Source organism: Oenanthe melanoleuca, chromosome 2 (assembly GCF_029582105.1).
Source record: "Oenanthe melanoleuca isolate GR-GAL-2019-014 chromosome 2, OMel1.0, whole genome shotgun sequence".
NCBI lineage: Eukaryota > Metazoa > Chordata > Aves > Passeriformes > Muscicapidae > Oenanthe > Oenanthe melanoleuca.
In genome coordinates, this window is record NC_079335.1 from 139525895 (window position 1) to 139548621 (window position 22727).

The window sequence follows — 22727 nt, forward strand, 5'->3', positions numbered from 1 at the left end:
AAAGGAAGTAGGCTGAAGGTTTCTGAAAACTCTGAGTTTAGGAAAATGGTTTGGTTTCTTTTAGAGTTTGTGAGTGAATTAGCTTTTGCATCCATGGTGATACCCTTAAATGATATTTAATACAAAAATCTTTAATTTTTACTGAATATGTGTGCTTTTCTGGACTTTAAAATAAGATTAGAATTACTTTTAAGGTACATTATCTCTAAAAAAATGCATGGAATATTAGTTGTTTATGTAAACATAGGTTTTGTCCTAATTGTTTGTAGCCAGTAATGGTGGTATTCCAAAATAGAGCTGGCTGTTTCAGGTTATGTTTCATTTTGAACAATCTTGTTCCTAAACACTGAGATGTTCTTCTGTTCCTTTCTGAATTAAAGCCTCATTCCTGTTATCATCCATTTACAAGCTGACTGATATTTATATATTTTGCTTATTTTCAACTGCAGCAGGTTTTTAAACAGAGATTAATATTTTAATCTTCTGTTAGGCTGCTTTTCACATTACATATCAGAAAACCAAACCATATCTGTCTATGTGGTTTCCAAATTAAACCTAGTTTCCAATGGCAAAATTAGATTCAGATGTAGGGTTTTAATTTGAATTAACTTAATTTGGCAGTTGTAAGTGACAGGAGGATTGGAAAGGCGAAGAAAGAAAAAGTTGGCTAATTTCAATGAGGTATTTGTGTTTAACAGTGAGGGCTAATAATGCCCTTTTTCTGCACCCTGGTTTGGTTTATTTTCTTTTATGCCATTATTTGTGTTTAGTGAACAGCTGGGCCAGTAGTTCCCATTTGTAGTCTTTTAGCTCTGTGAAGTAGCACAGAAAGTAATGGACATTTGCAAATTAATGCTTACCCTTATTTTCTGCTCATCTGATGTAGTTCTCCTTTTGGAGCATAGACGTAGTATCAGAGCAGAAGTAATTACTGTGTTAAAACTAGGATTGCAGTAGAATATTTTGCTAATTAAACTTGTTGCATTTAAATTGCTTCCTTTGGATCACTATATAGAAGAGAACTATTTTGAACAATAAATGAAACCTCTTTCTTTCTCGGAGACCCAGAATTGCAGATGGTCAGATTGTATGTGAAGCACCTAGACTCTGAATTAGGCTTTTGTATGAAAGGGAGAAAGGTAATTTGAATGTTTGAACTCCCTGTTCCTCCCACACATACACAGGAAGCTTGCCTCAAAATGAACAATTCTCTAAATAAAGACTAATAAGAAGCTAAATTAATTAGAAGGTGTGATTTGAAAAGACATTGATGAGGAGAGTCTGTCATTTCAGACAAATGGAATGGAGCTAAATAAATTAGGCCACATTAATATCTCATTGTTCTGTGAGGAGCTTTCTTTTATTGCATTCATTAGAGGGTACTACTTGAAATGAGCCTTTACTAGCCATTATGGATTCAGTTCTCATTTACCAATGCCTAACACACAGCTCCTGCATTAAAAATGTTTCAGCAAATCCACATAGTTTCTGGAAATTAATATTTATATTTCTGGATGCTGCACTTTTCATCCACAACATAGTAGGCATTGAGCATTAAGGTTTTCTCTCACTGAATTGTCAATAAAGAAGTCTTACATCTAAAGATTTGGAAAGCAGAAGTCTGAAAATACTTTATAAAATAAACTGTATGCTTATCTCATACAATAGGATATTCCTCCAACTAATATTCTCTCCAGTATTTATTTATTTTGATAGAAAATATCCTGTCTCATGACTTCAGTTGTCCTTTGATAGCTTTTAAAAGTGTCTTTTAAAAGGTTCCTTCAGTGTATAATTAGGATACATTGGAAATGCGCATCTCATCATGCCTCTCAGAAAATGAAATGTGTATTTTTCCTTTTTTTTCTTCCCTGCAGATGGAATATTTGGGAGATGTCAGCGAGTGCCAGTAATAGACATCTATAAATATGACATTTCAGCCCCTGTTCTGCAGCACCTGAGGATCATCCTGGAGCAGCTCTCACACAGAGGTACAGTCGAAACCTGAGTGGGGTTAGATGCACTGGGGGTTGCAATTATTTGTGCTCCCTCTGAGGTGATGTCTCCAGAAGTTTTTGAACACATTTGTGTTTCAGCCCTGCTGGTGCAGACTTCATAAAAGTAAAAAGCCTTTGCATTCACTAAATCTGCCAGGAGGACCTGGGGAAACAATTCCAGGAGAGAATTTCCTCCCTGTGCAGCACATGTCTGTGGCTGACACTGTGCTAGAAAATGTTAGCATCCATGAATGCTGGTGTCAAATAAATAAATCAGTAGGAAAGAAAAAAATGATTTGTCTTTTACACCACAGCATATTTTAGGGTGCATGGGCCGAAAACACAAAACTTCCAGTTAGCTGGAAACAGTTCTCAACTTTTTAATGAATTCAGATAAAAAACTGCTCTCATTACCAGCTGCAGCTGGTCTCTTTCTTTTAATTTTTGTTCACCTTTCCAGTGTTAATCTCTCTGCTCTTTCCAAAGCCAGAAAGGATTTTCTAGCCTTTGAATGGCATAACTTGAACTAACAAATCAAAACTTGAATAAAGTGAAAGCCAGTAAGGTGAACAAGCCTTTCAAATACTAATACATGAAATAATCATCTCTTGTAGACAGTCACTGGAACAAGACATTTTGTAATCCAAATTGTTCCAAGAGTATTGTTGGAACATTTAACTTTGCACTTGCATCGTCTGTGTGAGTGTTTTTATCTAAATATTTTCCAGTCACAATCTCAATGACAAAGCAGTAATGTTGTATTAGCATGATGCTAATTTAATAATGAGAAAAAATTGATTTCTCAGAAGTTTGAGCCTCTGCTTAGAGACTGGACTTCTAGTTTGGACATTCATTTAGAGTATTTAAAAATTTTCTAGAGATTTATTTGCTGTCCAGCAGCCCATCCAAATGAGACAAACTCAGTAAAACTTGATTGTAGTAGCTCCTGCCTGATTAACAGTTACATGTGAATAGTAGTTGTGCCTCTTTTACTTGTCATTTTCTAAAGGCTAAGTAAAGCAGGCAAAGTTATGAAAATACTCTGTTGTCAGGACAACACTGTATGAATGAAAAAACTTGTGTCTGGGCTCTGTTTGAATATAGTGAGGAAGGAGGAGAGGACACATTCATCTCATTAAGTCACCTAAATTAATCCCTGAAGTGATCATGGACAGGCAGCAGTTATTTACATCACCTGGATATAGTCAGGTGTCCTATGTAAAGCTTCTCCTGTGAGGAAGTCAGAGGTAAGAGACCTGCAGGAGACTGATGTCCTTGTGAAGGGAACATTCAGAGGGGGATAGGATACCCCAGGCCATCTCAAAGGATGCTCACCTGCCTCCATCTCCCTGCTTACCATGAGATTTTGGTTAGTTCAATGGAATTGATGTGGCCTCCCCTTCTAAGTGCTCCTCTGATGAATAAAACCACCTTTCCTAGGTCCTTTGTTGTCCACAAACCACCTCCCTGGATTTTGCTTTTTTGTTGCAGGAAACTGTAGTATGCTTCTTTTAAGGAAACTTAAACATTGAAATTTGGTCTTGTCTCATACTTTTTAATAGCAAGAAAATGACAAGGAAAACACAGATTGAAACCATGGTGGAAATTAAGGACTTCTGCTTTTATCTGCTTTACTTGTGACATTCAGAGGTGTATACACAAATGTGTGTACTCGAACTGACATAAAACTTTTGTAGCTGTTTTTGTGGTTTCTAGGTATCCCAATGAAGATGAAAGATAAGAGAATGCTGGAATGCTCTTGCTCAAATAATTGATGTGATAAAACCACTTTTTCATTTTCTTTTTACTCTTAGTATCTTGCAAATTTTGTTTAGTTGGGACAGAAATAGGGAAGGAGTGGAATCAATGCTATCAAATTCATGGATTACTGACAGGTTGCTCAGACAAGACTCTGAAGCTTACTGGTGCTATCAGATATAAAACATCCAACCCTCAGGTTTTCTGGCTGTGATGGTCACTTGCACAGTTAATGCTGTTCTTCTGCACATGGTGTGCAGAATTGGATAACCATTTCTGCAGGATAGATAGATAGATAGATAGATAGATAGATAGATAGATAGATAGATAGATGAAATATTGTCAAGACCACACAAGCATTTCAGGAAACCACCAGAAAGGGCTTCATTTTTTCAGAGGTCTTATTTCCTTTATTTGTGTGATACCCCATTCTTGTCATCTCCAAAAGACTTCTGTGTAGCTCAGCTTGGTGTTGCCCATCTTCCCTGGAAAGAATAGAGGACAACATCTCTTGCATCTGTTCTCTACCTTCTGTAAACAGCAGAACAGTGTTCTCTTGAAAGACTATATAGTAGGTCTCATGATTAGTTAAAAATTTTAGTTATGCTTATGTTGAACCCTCTCTATTTTTATTAGATGTATATACAGTTAAGGATGAGATATTCTGAGGGTAATTAACTTGACTGGTCTTCTAGGTTCTTATTTATTTAATTTTCTAATGTGACTTGGTTTGTCTATTCCATTTCCTTCTTGATATATTCTTGCAGAATTAGTAAGATCTTCCTCTCCCTCCCCAACCCTGACAATAGTCTGTTGAAATATATTTCCATAGGATTAAAAAAAAAGTCAATAGAAAACCTTGTAAAATGTATATTCTTTCATTCTTTTTCATCCCTCTTTGCTGATTGCTTGTAAGTAAGTGGTGCCTATGTTTGTATCATGGCCCAAATGGAAGAGTGTGTGGTGAGATGTATAAAACAAAGGACAATGTGATGTGAATAGCAAATTGAATTTGTGACTCTGCCAACTCTAAATGTTTACTACAATGGGGAAGAATAAGACAGAGGCTTAGATGAGTGACACACCTGATGATAATCTGTTTAATAAAGGACTTTCACTAAAATTGAATTCAGGTTTCATAATGATACAGTTTTTACGTCTTCTTTACACATTGAGTCTATCTTTGTCTACACTATCTACTGGGTAGATTGATGATAGAAATGAATGCCTTGGAATATTAGACAGTTCCCTACAAAGAAATGATCTGTTAGCATTCAAATACCCTTGCTTGTGTCATTTTCACTCACGCTGTCCTTGAGTCAGTCAAACCCTCATGAAGATTTTCTGAAGGTTCAGTGTTTATAAATGGGACTGTCTGTATAGGAAAAACCCTTCTCACTGTAGCTGAAACATGATAAATCACTTTCTGAAGCTGATGGTACTTTATATTATAATTCATAATAAGTTATGAGGAACTGAAACATTTTTCATTGTGTGATAAACAGGACGATCAAAATGATGCCATGTAGATGGGCCTGAATCATTTGAAAAGGGAAGTGTAGGAAGTATCAGTGTAGAGGGGTGAAAGGGTAGTGCCTGAAGGAAAGGGAGATACTTGTCCCTGTGGTTGGTCTTCTGCGTCCTCTTGTCCAACTTGGAAGAAGATACTTTTTGGAGTATAGAAGAAAGATGTGTGCATTTCCTGGTTTGAGATAAAATGCAGAAGATATTTTTTCCTATTTTTTTTCTTTTTAACCTAAGTGAATTAAATTAATTTAAAAAAAACTTTCTTCTTGTCCCTACAATAGTCACATTTATATTGTAAAGGCACAGTATTCACTCCAATAAGATTCTTAACAAGGTTATGGAAACAGTTGCACATTGATTATTGACCTGTAAATCAGAGCCATGAAAGCTGATAGGAGAGCTGACCATGGGACATCATAACTCAAACATGAACCATAAATAGTACATGAAATGCTACCATATGCAATAATACATGGGAAGAGTAGTATTTTTCAACCTGCATGCTCCAAGAGGCATTAATGTGTGTTTCATGGGATTAGAAATAGTAGCAGTGATTAAAATTGGTACCATGATACCGTGGTGCTAACGCTGTGAATGTGCAGCTGCCTCAGCAGTGAGCATTCCCTGATGGAGGAGCTCAGAGGCTGGACACACTTCCATAAAAATATCAGGACAAGAGGGTTTGCTCTGGGTCACAACAAAAGCCCATCTGCCTCTGAGAGAGGGCACTCCACGTTTAGGGAAAAACACAGTAATAAAAGATTCCAAGTCCAGAGAAGAATTTTGCAGCATTCACACCTTTGCGCTATGTCCTTGTGTGGTGTGGTTCTCCTGAGCTGGGGATCGTGTTTGTGTTTGCTCCGTGCTCATGGACAGTTTCCAGCACAGCTGGACACGTTGCTGTGTATTAGAAACAAAGTATGTTAGACTAATAATCAGTATTTCAGCTTCTGTTTTCTGTTTTACTCAAAATGTAACTTAATTACCTGTATTTTCACTTTTCTGCAGGAAATGTGCAGTGACCGAAAAACAGATCAGTTATATATTTTTTAAAAATTTTATTTTTGTGTGATCTGGAGCCATTCCTAAATAATTCTTCAGTATGCTTGCTGCTACTTAATTTTTGCAATAATACCTTGTTCAAAATGTTTCAAAAAAAGTTTATTTCACTCTGCTATGGCGAAAGTCCTGCTTAAGATATTCAGATATCAACAATAATATTAAGAGAACCAAAAAGAGTAGGACGTGTTTTTAAATTCATGTAGCTTAAGTCAGCAAGAAATTCTGGAGAGATTCATGGGCTGTAGCAATAAGCAACATATTTACAGACTATTTGAAAAAAAATAGTACTTTTCCCCTCTTATTGCTTTTTTGCAAGCCAGGAAGCTCTTGACAGGGAGAAAAAATTATCTGTCTTAAATTAATTCTAACCAGTTAAGTGTAAGGTGATTAATATAACTTTGCTAGAAATAATTTTATACTCTTACAGCAAACTTGTTTTAAAAACTGAAATGATTTACAATCAGTTAACTTGAAAATTGAAATGAATATGACTTGTCACTTATAGCTTGTGAATTACAAAAGGGTTGCTAAATATTTCTTTCAGTCAGGACTATTTTTCAAGAAAAAGTATAATCTTTTACCCAAGAAAGGTAAGAGTTGAAAGTAAGCCTTTATAAGCTCAGTTTTGAAATAAACTTAAAAGGAATAATGCAATTCTTGCACACATTTTTGAAGTGATTATCACATCATTAGGGAGGAATACAGAAAGCTGAAACTCTGAGAGGTAAGAGAAAGCAGTTTTTTCTTTAAATTGAAATATTGATATAAATGAAGGCAAACTCTTCTTTGGCAGAGAGCAGTGTGTTTACATCTAATTTCTTGGGCATCAGCCTGCTCCAGACATCTGTCTACAGAGCAAATTCTTCTCCTAGATGGCTGCTGAAGCCAGGAATTGAAGCATAAGTCCCATGATGAGCTGCACCAGAGGAGCTCAGCTGGGACTGGACATATTTACTTTCTCCTGGTATCACTGTCACGCTGCCTTAACTTTTTGGCTCAATGAACAAAAAAATGCTGAAAAGGTTGCAAAAAATTCCTGCCTTTGTTAAGTGCTGAAGCACCACTGACATTTTTCAGTCTTCAAATACATAAATGGAAGTTTCAGAAAAAGCAAGATTTATTTATACAGCAGCAGATCCTGTTTTGAACACCCATGTGTTACATAGCAGAGAACAAAAAAAACCCACAGATTTTATTTTTTTTCCCTGTTTGTTTCTTTGTGTGGCTGCTCTGTTTACCAGGCATAATCTGACATGGCACTGACTTGTCCAATACCATATAATATATTTGTGAAAAAGGTTCTTTTCAGGAAATTGGTATTTATGAAGAATGTATTGGAATTAAAAAATTATTATAGGAATGAAACAGATTCCATGTTTTTCTGGGAAAGATATAAGTACAGAGGAAAGCTTTTTGCAATGTATATAGTGTTTTATATGCATCCACAACACCATTGTGTAAAGCTTTTGATTTTGCATCATTTGAATTTTTCTTTTTTGGAATACATATATGTCATTGAGAAAGCACCACATTCTCTTGTCTAAAAAGAATGACCAATCAGAGCTTTTACTTGTGTTTTGATAAAATAATGCATTAACTAATATGTTTGGTACAAAGGAGAAAAGGTCTGCATGTCTCCTTTGTGTCATGTTTCTATCAACTAGCAGCGACAATTACATCGAACTCTTTGTGGCCAGGTAACTTTAGAGCTCTTCTTCCAAAAGAAACTTAGAAATTAGTGATAATGTAATGCAAATATCTAAGGCTGCTGATCAATTCCTGCCTTGCTTACTTCATTTAAAGGATCTGTATGGTATTTTGTGAATTTTAACCTATGCATTAATGTTTTTCATGTCTTTTCCATGTCTGTGCTGGCTCTTTTGCAATTTGTTCTCTTTCTGGTCTTTCAAAAAAGAGGACTGTCTTTGTTTCTTCCTTCTGTGGAAGAATGCAGATGCCTCTTCTTTTTCCTTTTGGGCTTCCCTGAGGAAGCTGAACAGCTATCCTCTGGATGGTTCTCAGCATTGGACTGAGCAGCATCCCAACTGCTGAAAGTCTCTGTATTTGGGATGTTCATGAATGTGTTCCCCTGTCAGTGATGTCACAGGGAGCTCTGAACTTCATTCTTACCCTCCTAGGTAATTAAAAAAAATTAACCCCTTCCACAGGACCATTGGGCCAGGCAAACACAAGGCTTGAAGTGATATAGGTGCATAATATATTTTTTAAAACACACTTGAAAATGCATCAATCAAATTGCAGTTCATTATCAGTTGTTCCCACACTCGGAATGTCAGCAAGTCTCAATTCAAGCATGAGATTACTTCTTTAGCTGCTATATCCTCTAATAACACCACTTTTGGAAACTGTGAATAACAATATAGCATACCCAGACTAATTATGCCATTTTGTACCATTAATCTGTAATTATAGCCTATTTACATATTCAATATAAGACTGCTTTTTCATCATTGCACTACTAGTGCTTTCTTCTTGACTTGTTTATTAATAGGGAATATTTTCCTTTTCTATTTCTATATTCTTTGCATATCCATATCTACAGTTCTAATCTCTATCTGCACAGCCTCATGTTTTTTCAGATATAGATTCTTAATGACACCCAGTGCTTGACATATTTTTTTTTAGCTTTTTAATAGTTACTCTAAATTCTGAAACTTTTTGACTTATTTCTCAATATCATTATTTAATTTATTAATACAAAACTTCAGTGGGTAGATTTTGTCCCTCACACAATCATGGTAAGATTGAAGTTTTACTTTGTTTCAGTAACAAGTGTGAATTCCAACAAAAGTCCTTTTTTCCCTTTCTATGTAGAAAAAGAACATATATATATACACATACATAAAATATGTTGGTGGCTTTTTATTTTCCACTGACAGTGCTTTCATTGTTTACCTCTTGGCTGTGGCAAAGTTCTTCTGACAAATGTAGCAGTTTCCTGAAAAGGCTGACTAATGTTAAATTTCTTTTTAAACTTTACTTTTGCTTTTTTAATGCTGATTCTTAGCATATACTCACTACATTTCAAGCATCCCCTTCTGTTTTGTTTTGCCTATACATGGATAGACAAAGAAGTTCATGATAATAAAACTGTTGCATCCCTCCAGTATTGTTCAGTTTTTCTTTTACAGATTCTCCCAGCCTTAAAATGGCAAAAAATGAGTTTCCCCCCATTTTTAGTCTTTATTCCTATTGTTGTCTGGTGTCTATTTAAGCATTGCATAGACCTGCACTACATTCTTAGCTATATAATTTCCAGTTTTTTGGGAATGCATTGAATGTTCTTCCTGCTTGACTTCCTGCTTTAATAGCTATAAGTCATACATATAGCTATTAAACTATCTTTTGTTCTTTGCCCCACTTTGAGTTTTGTGAGGTTTTCCTCATATGTTGTATTCTCACATTTCTTTAGCATGGCAAGATAATTGATTTTCTTTACCTTATTTTATCTGTGAGCTACTCAACAATGCAAAACCTCTGACCAGGAGAGAAAGTATAAGGCTCCTGAGTCTGTCATTTTTCAGAAATTTAACTTTTTTGTTCCTTTTATTTTTATGTGGCTCTTTTGAAGAGCTGAAATTCCTGCCTGAGCATCCTCTAGTTCTTTGATACATTCCTAGAAAGCTGTGTTGATTCTTTAGATGTCACTTCATCCCTTCTTCAGTAGAGAGAGTAATGAAATGGAAAGGTTTCAGCATTCCAGCACAGCTTTTTCTAATTTCTGATGAGTTTCAAGCCTTTCCAGGTAAATTCTAACTGAACTGTGCTCACTTCTGATAATGTTATAGTTACTGATGTTCATTATAGTGTTAAATATCTATCTTTTCATTGCTTTTTTAGCTATTAGGTTTTAGCAGGCATCCAGCTCATAGTCACATTCAAGATGTTGGAAGGGTTTAATACCAGCCAATGCTGCAAAGTAGAGTAAAACCTATTTAAAAATTCTGCATGGTCAAATAAACAGTTATTTGTTCATTCACATACCTTTTCTCTTTGCAACTCTCCAGGATAAAGGTCTGTTCTTTGTGAAATTCCAGGCTTCCCATTTGATCTGCAGTATGAAAGGCACTGTAATGAATATCATCATCCACTGAAAGTATTTGGTAAAGTCAGTTCTATGTGATTTAGGCCAGGCTTTTTCTAAAAAAGAAATAGAGATTTAAAAATTCATTAAGTTAAAAATAATTCACCTTAACCCTTCATAAAATATTTATGGGTAGTAAATAATTTTACAAAATTTAGAAATTAATTTCAAACAATTTCTAAATAGAAGAAGGGTTAAACTCTCAATCTAATTAAATCATTAGAAATAAGTCAATAAGCCCTACATAGGAAGGAAAATACACTACTTTATGTTTTGTGTTATGATGGCTCTGACATCGTCAACAATCTTCATTGAAAACTGCAAACTGGGCATTAGCATTTTTGCATATATGTGGGAGAGACAGTGATGCAATATTCTTCCCTTTTCATCCATTAAAGTTAACTTTGCTCTGATATTGCTTTCAGGCTTGAACGGAGGGCAGTCAATGCTCAGAAATCAAGACACTAAATTTAAGTTTAAAATGTTTATCAACATGTAAAATTTCTTACTATCCATCTTATTAACCTGTGAAGTAATTCCACCAGTAAATAAATGAAAATGGAATGTGGTCCTCAGTACTTGTTACTTAAAAGGAGAGAATTTTCTTTTAGCTAAGAATAGCCTTACAAAGAGTGGATAGCAAATTCAATTCAGAAATGGGAAAAATACTCTTGAACCCATCTTGACGTAACTCTGCTTTTTCTCCCTTGTGGGCAGCACAAAACCTGTCTGCTTTTAAATTTTAATTAAAACTTAGATTAGTTATGATCATCTAATCTTTCCTTTGCTCTGCAGTGTCTGATCACTGTGTATAAGTATCCAAAGTTTAATCTGCTTCTGGTCCTCCCAGATTTGACAGTCTAATTAAGTGCTCGACTTTAGCACTTAGTATATAAGCAATCCCACTTCATGTTTTGATAAGATTTTAGATGAAATTGGTCACTTACCTGTTCTGCTGAAATGTTCCTGAATAATTTTATTATTTCATCCTTACTACTGCATTCATCTCCTTTAGGAAACAACAGATTTCCTTCCTGCATTATGCTTAAAAATCTGTTTAAAGGCTCAGCCTACCATTGACTGTAAAGCATCATTCTGGGGTGTCTTAAAGACATTCCTTCAGTGTGAAAATTAATATATAAAAATATGTTAACATGCAAACATTGGTTCTAAGTCTGGTGGTTCATTGTTTGTAAAATCCAATTTTTCTCAAGTTATGGTACTGATCAACATGTGCAGATATCTCTTTGTTATATCTTGCACAGACTTTGCCCTTCTCTCTGTTGACGTGATCTTTACTTTTCTTCTGTAATCCTTCACTTCATCCCAGGTTCCTTGTGACTAATTGTTTTCCTTTGAACTTTGGGACATAACATTCATGCCTTATTCTTAGGCCAACAGCTAAGTGTCACAGAAAGCTGTAGCACAAAGCCTACTGTTTCCAGTTTAGGAAGTAGATCTTCTTCCTTGTGCCAGCTTGCTCAGTGTATAGACATGTGATCCCATTCTGGTAATTCCAGCAGATGTTAAATGGATGGAGATGTTATTTCCATTGTTCTTAGCAGCTCTGTTGAAAGCAGTCTTACATTTGCTCTCTGGGGGTCAGCTTGACTCAGTATAAATAGCTAAGGGATTGTAAATTTACAAAACTGTTAATCTTCCACCTCTTCACTTCCCATCCCCCTCCTCCCATCACGTCCCATTCCATTTTCCCTGACACATCCCATCCCATTCTTAATGACAGTGACTTCCAAGATGGTTGTTGGAGCACTTTGCCACCCTGGCTTGACTCTGCAGCTGCTGAACCCACACTGTTAGCTCCCATGGGTGGATGGCCCCAGCTCACACACACAGACCCTGGGACTCTTTATAAACAGTAGACAAACAGGCACTTTTAGGGTGCCTAAAAGGGTGTAAATTCAGAAAATTGTAGGATGAAGCGAATAATATATTTGATTTCACTGATGATATTGCTTTAGCTGTCCATTGACTGGGGAGTCCCTGGCTGATTACCTCTGTCTCTCATTTAGTCATGTAAATTTGGTCCTTTGTGTCTCACTGAGTACAGTATTAAGTTCAGCCTTGTTCCAGGCCCTGTGGAGAGGTGTTTAGAGGAATTCCCTTGTACTCTAAGATAAGTAGCTTCTGAGTACAGCTTCAATAGTCCTATTCAGACTGAACAGAATATGAGAAACAATTTCAAATTCCCAGTGCCAGGGTCACTGAAAAAAAAAATCAACTTTGCTACTGTTCGCTCTGGCCCTTGCTCTTGCAACATTTTAATTATTTTTCTGGAATCCTCTGGGCACTCATCAGTTATTTATGTAGTAGCATAAACTAATCAGTGCTCAAATTCTGACCTTTGTTGAATAGTAGGGGCTCAGGCAATTTCTAATCCTGCTGTGTTATTTTGGCATGAATTTCTTTGTTCAACTTATGCTAGAATAGATCCTGTTTTTTTCTTGAACTTCAGTTGGACTGATCATGGTACAGGTCCTTGCCTGACTATTGATGGTATGAACTCATCTTCACTGGAAGAAGTTCTACTTTTAGCCTTGAGAATATTCTTATGATCTTATAATTTCTTATAATTTTTGTACTTCATCACTAGGGACTAGGGACTAGGACTAGGGAAGAGATATACCGTTTGCATGTCTTTCATATTTTAGCGACTATGTTGTGTAATTTCAATTTTTATGGGGAGAAAAAGCTATTTTATCTTTATAATTTTCACATAAATGCTGTAGAAGCAGACCTGTTGAAACAGAAAAAATGCAGTATTTTCTCTCTTAAAAAGCAAGTGGGTTCGGAATGTCTTTTTTTAGGACTGTTTCATTAATTTAAAAAAACTGCACCTATCTCTGTTTCTATATTAGTCATTCTGTGCTAAGGCTATGGAAAGCATCAATTTTTATAAGAAAACCTGCCATTTTAGCACTTTCACCTCCCTGCTGTTTCACTGAGCAAGATGCAGTTGGGGGTGGGAGATGCTAAGGAAATGACATTGATTTTCTGCTTTTGTCATACAGGAGTATTTTAAAATGTTCCTCTTTATTTTAATTTTTCTTTTTCAAGGATTCAAGAAATATAGGAGAAAAATACTCTGAAGTTCAAGTCAAGGATGCTAGAATCAAAACATGCATGAAAAATATGTCTTTATTTTCTGGAGGATCTGTGCTAGGACATTGGAAGGGTTGGGTGAACTGCCAACTGAGTTTTGCAATGGTTTGACCACCTAGGGGGCTTGAGAGATCAAAGGGCCAAAATTGAGAGCCTCTTGGTTTCCTTCCTGATGACTGAGCAATAGGCCAACAAGCATTCATCTTCTTTTAATTAATTAATATGTATTTCAATTAATTAATATTTAATCATATTAATTAATATGTAATATTTAATATGTAACAGGAAGTATAACAATTTTTTTTTCTGTAAAGCAAAGAAAGTATTCTTAAGTCAATAATGCTTTTTGCTATTATGCTTCCAAAGACTAGTGGTATAGACACTGCTTGCATCAAGAAGGTAGAAGTCAATGGCTTCTCTTTATTTATTTTGCACACTTATTATTTTATCAATTTTTGCAGATTTTTTTTTTAATTTCTCTCTCAAAATTTTCTCCTGCATAAATAATTTCCCAAATGTATCTACTAAAAGGTCTGGGTGGCTGACTCCTTGTCCCATGAAAAATGTACTTAGGTAAGTTAGTAAGATGTTTTCACAAGTAATTCCAGATATGAAAACTCAGGTATGATATCAGAAACCAGGTGAAACCTTTTGTTTGAGTCAGAGAATTTATAACCTTTTATAGTAGTTTCCAAAACACCCATCACTCTGCAGAGATGCTGCAACTTCAGTGGTGCAATGAAGAGTGAGCAGCAGGTGGAGCATGCGTATTGATTTTGTCACTGCAGGACTTTGAATCCCACAAAGCAGAATCTAAACAAAATCCAGCAGCCCAGAGAGCAGTGTCACCAGTTCTGAGCTGGAGAAAAAATATCCTGAGGCTATTATCTCTGTTATAAATTGTAGTGTGGACTTAGCATTTCCTTCCCAGTGGTGCTTGCTGTGTTACTCTATACTCTGAATAATGAATCTTATATTTTGCATGTGCTCTTTCAATTTGTGGAAGATTCATCAGGTGTCTGTGTCTATTTTTGAGAGAAAAATTACTCATCTGGGGTCGAATCACAGATATATAGAGAATAATCAACAATTAGTCTCCTTACCTGCTTTGCTACAGTGCTGATTAATGGATTTAAGTTCAGTATTTCTAGACTTAGTTCTCATGTTAAGCATGGTCTATTATTGCACAAGTGATATTTACATTGTTTACAGCTCGTGAAATGCCTATTGCAGCTCCTATGAATATGAGATTTAAGGAACTTTAGATCAAATTACAGTACATCCTTCATTTCCAGGCGGCAGAGTTACTCAGCTTTGTTTTATTGAGTTAGTTAGGCAATAAAAAGTCAATCATTGCAGAGTGTGTGTATGTTTGTAGGCTGCTGTATGTTGGGAGGAAGCTTCATTTTATCAGTGAGTTTGCTGTAGCTGGGCCATGCACAGTGAGAAGGCTACATGTGTTCATTCCATCAGGATTGGTCTCACACAACACCAGTTAAGTTCCATGGCTCTTTGTGCCAGGAATTAGCTTGCAAGTCATAGCTTTAAGACTGTGAAAATTCTCAGCCTCAGTAATCATTTTCATTAACCTCTGTATCTATTTGCATTGTTTTCAAGTGAAAGATGGAGGGTCTTTGAACCTTTGGCCATTTCCTTTGATTGTCCAGCATTGCATCCAGTGTGTCTAATACTGAGCATTGAGAACTTGATCTGCAATTGGGCTCTTCAAAGGGAGTCTGAGTTCCTGGAGTTCCTCGTTTCTCTTTGGCTTCCCTATGGAGTTCAGAGCAGAATCCAACTTGTTTTTGTCTTGGCAAAGCCAGGAAAGATGCAAAAAGCACAGTCCCATCATGTAGCTGGCTTCTTTTTTTGGTTGCAGATGAGTCTGAAATAAGTTTTATTGACATTATCCCATGGCAACAAAACACCATTAGGGTTTTGTAAACAAATGTAAACATCTAAACAAATATTTACATTTGTCCTACCTTTGCTGTTAAGCCATCAGGTCTGCTAACATATTTCTGCAGACTGAAATAAAAGGTCCAGAAGCAATTGTCTGGTTTAGCCAGCTAACAAGTCTGGATAAGTGTAAAAGCCCATTGCTCTGGGCTGGTAAATGATGAAGTGCAGTGTTAGCTCACTCAGGTGATTCATCCGGCTGAACATCCTCCTCTGACAGTGATTGGTAGCAGATACTTTGGGATAGAGTGAAGTGTAAGACACTGAGCAAGTATAGAATAAGCTCTTCCCTTGTATCACTTCTGAAACTCAGATTTTTTAGGGAGTTCACAATTCCTGTATTTTTTACTTGTAATATGTAAAAACTAAAAGTTGCTGTTGAAGCAAAGAAGCCATGATGTGATGAAATAGGAGGAAAGATGAGCAATAATTGCATCTTGTCATCACAGGGTTCCCTTAAAAGTGCTTTAAGGAGCAGTGATAGTCTCTGAAATTCAGTCTCTGAATATTAGTGACATTTTTATGAAATACTGTCTTTCCTCAAGCAAAAAATCCTTATTATTCATATTGATTGTCAAGAAAATGACATAGCACATTTTTGGGATGGCTGTTCTGTTTTTCATTAAAATAACTTCTAAAATAGTTAATAGTTTCCTCTTTTGGCCAGGGCTTCCAAAGTTCATTGTGAACAACCTCTTGGTTTGTCCTCAAAGGAGCCAAAATTATTCCAAAGTAGAGTCATAGCTGAAAAAAGTTCTGCATTTCCAAGGACAAACTGCACTGGTGCCAGAGCCCAGGGAGAGCTACTCTTCCACCTTCTACACCAGAGGACACTTTCTCCTTAATTGTAAATACTGCAGTATGACATAGATGAAACCTGGATCTAGTATTTTTATCCTAATGTGTTTTTTTTTATGCCTATCAGAAGTAAAGATTGGTTTTCTTAATCAATTAAACTAACTGGTTTCTGGAAGGTTTGTAAGTGGTGATGTGCACATTAGGAGCATGTTTCATAGGAGACTTGCTTTAGGTTTTCACAGTAATAGACCATTGGGCCACTGTCCCAGCATCACTTTTTGGGATATCACATAGCAATATCCACTGTACCTTCTGGATCCTTCCTTTGGCTATATCACCACTAATTCTCATTACGAATTTTTCATGCATCATATGTTTGTGCTTTTAATGGAAAAGGAAAACACCAGCACCTTCTGGTTTGGGCAAGGAAACAGATGAACTGATTTGACTGAAATGATGATGATGTGGAAAAGTACAGGAAAGTCAGGAGCAAAACCGAATCTGCTGTGGACCCATTCCAAATCCTGTTTTGGCAGCCCAAGATTAACTGTGATCCAGCTGTGGAAAGGACCCAATTATTTGCCCCTTAATCTTTTGCAAACTAAGTTCCTGGAAGCTGCATTCCATCTGTCTTGAAATCTGTGTCTTGGCTTATTTTTTACTAAGAAACTCTACAGCCTCTAAGGATGGACAGCTTTGGGATTCAGAGTGACTGTGCCATATGATACATCATTTGAATGTTAGAAAAGCTGTTTCTTTATGAGGAGTATACTTAGTAGATAATCTAATAGGTCCATTTACCCTTTAATTTCTTACATTGCTGTTAATTAGTATCAAATTCTGGCTGCATTGAAACACTGCTGTTGGCCCCATTTTCCAGTGCTGTCTCTGGGATTAAGCTTAATTTTTCACGTTCCGTAGCAAATTTTCATTACTCTAGGAAAAAAAGGCATTTTTTTTACTACACCAAGAATGGGATTTGTTGTTGTTGTTGTTTTCTATATTTTTTTCTTTCTTTATGAAATCAGTGACATCATGTTGAGGATGATTTTTTTTAAGCATTTGGTAGAAGAAAACCCATGTTTTAAACCTGCCAGAAAAAGTGTGCCAGCATACTCCAGATGCTGTCTCATAATGGTTTAGCAGGATCTGGGCTAACTATGTCTCCCTTACCTAAATTCTCTTTGTGGTCATTGCTTAAGGGTGTTATTTGGACAAGATACCTTTTTAAGATATTTTCTTGGCTCCCCACTAACTCTTTGTAAAATGGCTACCTGTAGTGAGCATAAATTGGAAACAGGTGCTCTTCTCAAAGTTTTCATCAGTTTTTTTCCTAATTAATTTTTGAAGAAGAGCCCACATATGAGCAAGGCTTGCTGGGGGTTGTGCTCTGCCTCCCTTCTGCTGGGAGAAGTGATAGAGAAGGTGGCATCAATTCATTTGATGCTGTCCACAGCAGAGCAGGCACATCTGGATGGGAGACTCTTTGTGCTGAGGAAGAGTGTTAAGGGTCTCTCTCCCTTATTCTCAGAGATGTCAAAAATGTTCCAGGATCTCATAAAAACATGTTGCTGGGCAAATAATGCAGACCTGAATTAGCTGACTATTTTGCTTCTGTGTTCCTGTTGAAGAAGCAGGTTCATCTAAATGAGGCAGCATAAACATGAAGCAGAGTGTTTGGGCTTAATGTTACAATTTATGAAAAAACCGTAACTGTCAAAGACTTAAAAGGTTCAGCATCTGCTGTATCATATACTGCCAGCCTCTGCGGGGGAATCAGGGCAGCATATTCCAGAAAAGCAGCAGTAAGATAAAAGCACAAGTGAAGTTAGAATCTTTCCTTTGTATTTAGAAAGTTTTCATTGAAGGCTAACAGATCATTGAGCATATTTATCCCTGTTCTTCCCCAATTTTAAGGCTTTCCCCATTTAAAATGTTTTTGTTTGTTTGTTTTTTGTTTTTGGGGTTTTTTTTTTATATTACAGTAAAATCTGAGCACCTTTTAATTTTCAGTATTTGTATTCTCTGTCTCTGGTAGATAAAGAATTAATGTTATCCTCATTTCACAGAAGGGACATGGAAGGACTAAAGGGTCAGGTTCACAGAGATATGTAAATATTTATATTTCCATTGATTTCAGTAGCAAGTCTCCTACCTACATAAGATGCTTAAATATGTTTTTGGTCACGGACCTTGGTGATTAGCTGACATTTTACAGGAAATCAGTAGTGACACAGGGATCTGAACCCTTTAGTGTTCTTTGAGTTCATCTTTTTTTGCTGTGTGCTTGCTGAGATTATGTGAAGTCTAAGCCTTCCATTCTCACCAAGCTGGTTTTAGCATAATGGGACAGAGGTAGAGAAAGCTGCTTTGATAGCTGTTTGCCTTGGGCATTATAAAACAGAATTGACTTTAAAAAGGCATTTACAAGTGACCTGGTGCTTTCTGGGAGATGGGCACTGCTGTTGGATCAAAAGCTAGAGGAGATACAGCTTTGGGACAGAATTGAAATCTCTCTGTACTGCTTAAAGTATCAGTATCAGAAGAATTGGAGGGAAGAGGGGGGTGTGGGTGAGGGAAAAGCAGAGTAGGTAAAAGTGATAATTTCTGAATATTTATAACCTCTTTTGTGCTGTTACACAATTGAAAACAAAGGAGGTGGAGCCTGTGTTCATAATTAAACTCTAATTCTTCAGGTCAGAGGGTAAAGTGACCTGTCTGCACTATCTGCTTTTCAGGCCAACATATGGTGTGATTGATATTGGCTCTAGAGGGGTCCTCATACAGCTGGAATGCTGGGGATGTGAATGTGATATCAGTTCTCTAGGGAGAGCTGTAAATTTAACATTGGGGGATAAAGTGAATACAGTATCAATAAAAAGATATTGCTGCTATTTTTGTCACCTGTACACTGACACTCACAGCATTGGCAATAACATGTGGGTCAAAACACCTTCCAAAATGTGATGAAAAACTTACTGTGTTCTTCAGTTTCACCACTGGGGAAAACAGATCTGATTTGAAAATAAATAAGTAAGGTCTCTTTCTTCCACTTTGATGTAAGAGCTGTTGATATGGCAACAAAGGTTACTTGAATTAATTCTGGACTGGAATGTAAATACCAAAGTGTAGGATAATGGGATAATTGTATTGATTGTTACAGTAAGGGTATTTTCTTCTCCCACATGAAAAAAAAAAAAAAAAGTCTTTTCTGTGTTAAATATAAAAAGGAAGAGTAAAGGAATGACTGCTTAAAAAACAATGTAGAAAAAACAGTGGGAAAACCAGAAAAAGCTGCCTGCCATCAGATGTAAGACCTCTGAGTTCAAGAAGGTAGTACATGATGCAGGCTTGCTGATTTAAACTGAGGTTGGATTGGTCCTAAGAACAGCTTTTTAGTAGTCCTTTTCATCTTGAAGGATAAGGTTATAATTACATATTTGGCATCTATGTCTTTATAGGTCTTTAATTCCTGTGGTGAACACAATTGTGAAAAGCAAAGCAGACTTTTTCTGTTTCAATTAGGCAGATTTTTTTTAATCAAAAGTGGTGAGTGAAAAATTAAATGAACACATTCCAAATAATAGAATTTTAATTCTTTTAACCAAACCCTGCAGTATTCTCACAGCATAAAAAGCTCCCCTGGCAGACGTTGTGTTGTATGTTACAGAATAGGCTCAGCACAGGCAGGTACTGGAAGACCTATGACTTCAGAGACAACAGCCAGACCCTAAAGAGCATCAGTGCAGCACAAGGAAACTCTGGAATAACGTGGTTTGGCACATGGACAGTAATTTTGCCATGGCAGGAGCCATTCAGGGATGAGGAAAGGGTGATATGTCTTTGCATGCACAGTTCATTCTGTCAAGACTTGAACATACAGCTTTAGGCAAGAATATTAGATACCTCAAGTCTGCTACATACAAAGACATTTTTCTCAGTTCAATCACTTCTGTACTTTCCAAGTGATTGGTGATAGGAAATCAGTAGCTTATACCTGGGGTTTCTGGCTGATTTTTCCTTCCATCAAAAGTCCAGAAAACTGAGAACTTATCTGGGGATTTTAATGGTGGAAATTCAATACTGCAGCCTCATTACCATTCTGTTATGGATTCTCTTCATCCGATATCTTGATATTACCACTTAGAGCAGTAAAATGGTTTCAATTTATTAAACTAAGTGTTTAGTTGGAGAAAATCAAAAGTGCATGCTAATGTCACTGTATTGACAAACCTTTATCCTTGCTGTGGAGCTGCCTGTATTTATGTTCCCATTCCACGTGAGGCTCTTGAAACGTTGGAGGCTGAAGCCATAGTGAAGACATTTCTGTCAGAACACTGCTGCTTAATTAGACAATGTTGCTTTCAACAGTCCTGCAAGATAGTTGTACTCTTAAAATACCAGGCTTTTCCAGGGACCTGTGGACATTGTGACTTGTGTAACATGGTCTCCAGCCTGAGTATTTCTGAAAATTCAGTGTAAGTATTCAGAATGATTTAAAAAGTCTTCAGTTAGAAAGCTGGCAGTATAGAGAGTTTTGATTTGCCTGGTTTTGAAGCATGTTTGCACATGTTTTCTAGAAATAAAATATATATGTTGCTAACTAATTGGCTGAGGCTTGATTGACAGACCAAAATATTTTTAATTGCAAATTCTAAATCTAATTTAAATCTCATTTCATCTGTTCTAAAGAAGCTTGACTGATTAAAGGCATTTAATTTCACTGCCTTGCAATGGATATGATTTTGGTGCCACTTTTTTTTTAGCTGGCTTTTCAGTGCCAGCAGTGCAAGTGTTGCCTGTAGACCTGAAGGGAGACAGGGTTATATAGTCTGAGTACAAAACTTCAGTGTATTACCCACAAATAGAAAAGATAAAAGTTAAAGAATAAAACAGATTGGTCCTTGTCCCCTTTAAAAATACACCCTGAAACTAACTCTAAAGAAGTTACCATGATAAAGCATGAGTGTCAACCTCTATCAGAAGAACAAATGTGTTAGGGTGATGCTAGGTAAGAATGTAAGTCTTTTATTTCAGGCTTAGATTTACTGTAGGTGATCTGGATTTCCTTATTGTCGTATAATTTTGGCAGTATGAAGGAAGTTATAGTCAAAATCTCTTTGAGTGAGATATGCTTTGGAGGAAGGGATAATATTATTGTAGTAGCTGAGATACTTGATAAAAAACAGCCAAGTTTCTGACATGTCAGCCTTTCTTCTAAAATAAACAGGGAAGGGGAACAGGTGCAGGAGTTGAAGGGATGTGCCCCTAGGTGGGGACATACTGTCAAGGCATTGAAGGAAATGCACTTTGCTATTTCCCCTGCACTGATTGTTTTGTGGGTGAGGTTTTAGCCTCTAATGACAGTCTGGCAGAAGTTATATGAATTTTTCTGTGGAAGAAGGAATGTCTCTGTTTAAGTGTTAGAGGGGAAAAAAAACTTTCTGTACATGGAATAAAAATGCAAGCTGCAAATTGATCAGATAAATGCACTGTTTCACCTAAATCTGTGTATTTTGATTGTCCAGGGAGGTGGGAAAACTCCTAATCCTTGTTGTTTTAGCTAAGCCTGTATCTCACTGCTGACAGTGTCAAGACAAGATATGTGAAGGAGACTTTGGAGGTTCAGTGGATTCTATAATTTGGGCATTTCTCACTCCTGTGGTAACTGGCTCTGAAAAAAGTGCTGCAGGGCAGTTGTATCCTATTGAACAAATGAAGTCTCCTGTTCCTGTTTGATAGAACCTTGACTACCTTTGTATTTACCCAAACAAATACCATCCCTATGTTAGTCTCCTACCAGAACCATAGAGTCAGGTACCAGTGAATTCCTCTCAATTATTTATTTGCCTGATGTGACTTTGTTGTTCGTTTTTTTCTAACACAGCATTGCAAGGATGACCATTGCCTGCCTCAGCTCAGTCGTTCATTAAGTTTTGAATTTTGACAAAAAGCCAAGGTCTGAAATACTTTCAGTGTATACATTTGGTGGCTGGCTCAGGGAGAGCTCCCAATACCCCTACAGAGGGTTTCTTTGATGTGTTTGGCTGGGTGATACAGATATTTTGAAACCAGCCACAGGATGCAGGGAAGCACACGAAAGACAAAGAGCATTTTAGAAGAATGAGAAAGGTAAATAAAGGTGAGAAATAGAGATTCTGGTGTAGGACCTGTGGTGACTTGAGGAGAATGGAACAGAATTGCAGGAGAAAGCAGCAGGTATTTCCGTGGAGGTGGGATATGAACCTTAAGGAGTAAAAGTTTCAGGTTTTTCTGTTTCTTTAGCCATTCTCATTGGTCAAATCTGTTCCTTGTTTGGTTTTGGATAAGCACTACTCAGAGTATTTTAGTGGGGGCGTTTCAGATGTTTCAATATTTTAGGACTAGTAACAGCCTTCCTG

The 22727-nt window shown here is 36.7% G+C and overlaps 1 protein-coding gene across 1 annotated transcript in view; it reads left to right on the plus strand.

The window, feature by feature from the left end:
- The window catches only part of PTPRN2 (protein tyrosine phosphatase receptor type N2), a 627414-nt gene that overhangs the window by 156913 nt on the left and 447774 nt on the right, over positions 1–22727 (plus strand). Inside the window, exon 3 of the mRNA XM_056484320.1 lies at positions 1878–1991. Coding sequence (XP_056340295.1) covers positions 1878–1991 — 114 coding nt within the window. The remainder of the gene's footprint in view (positions 1–1877; positions 1992–22727) is intronic.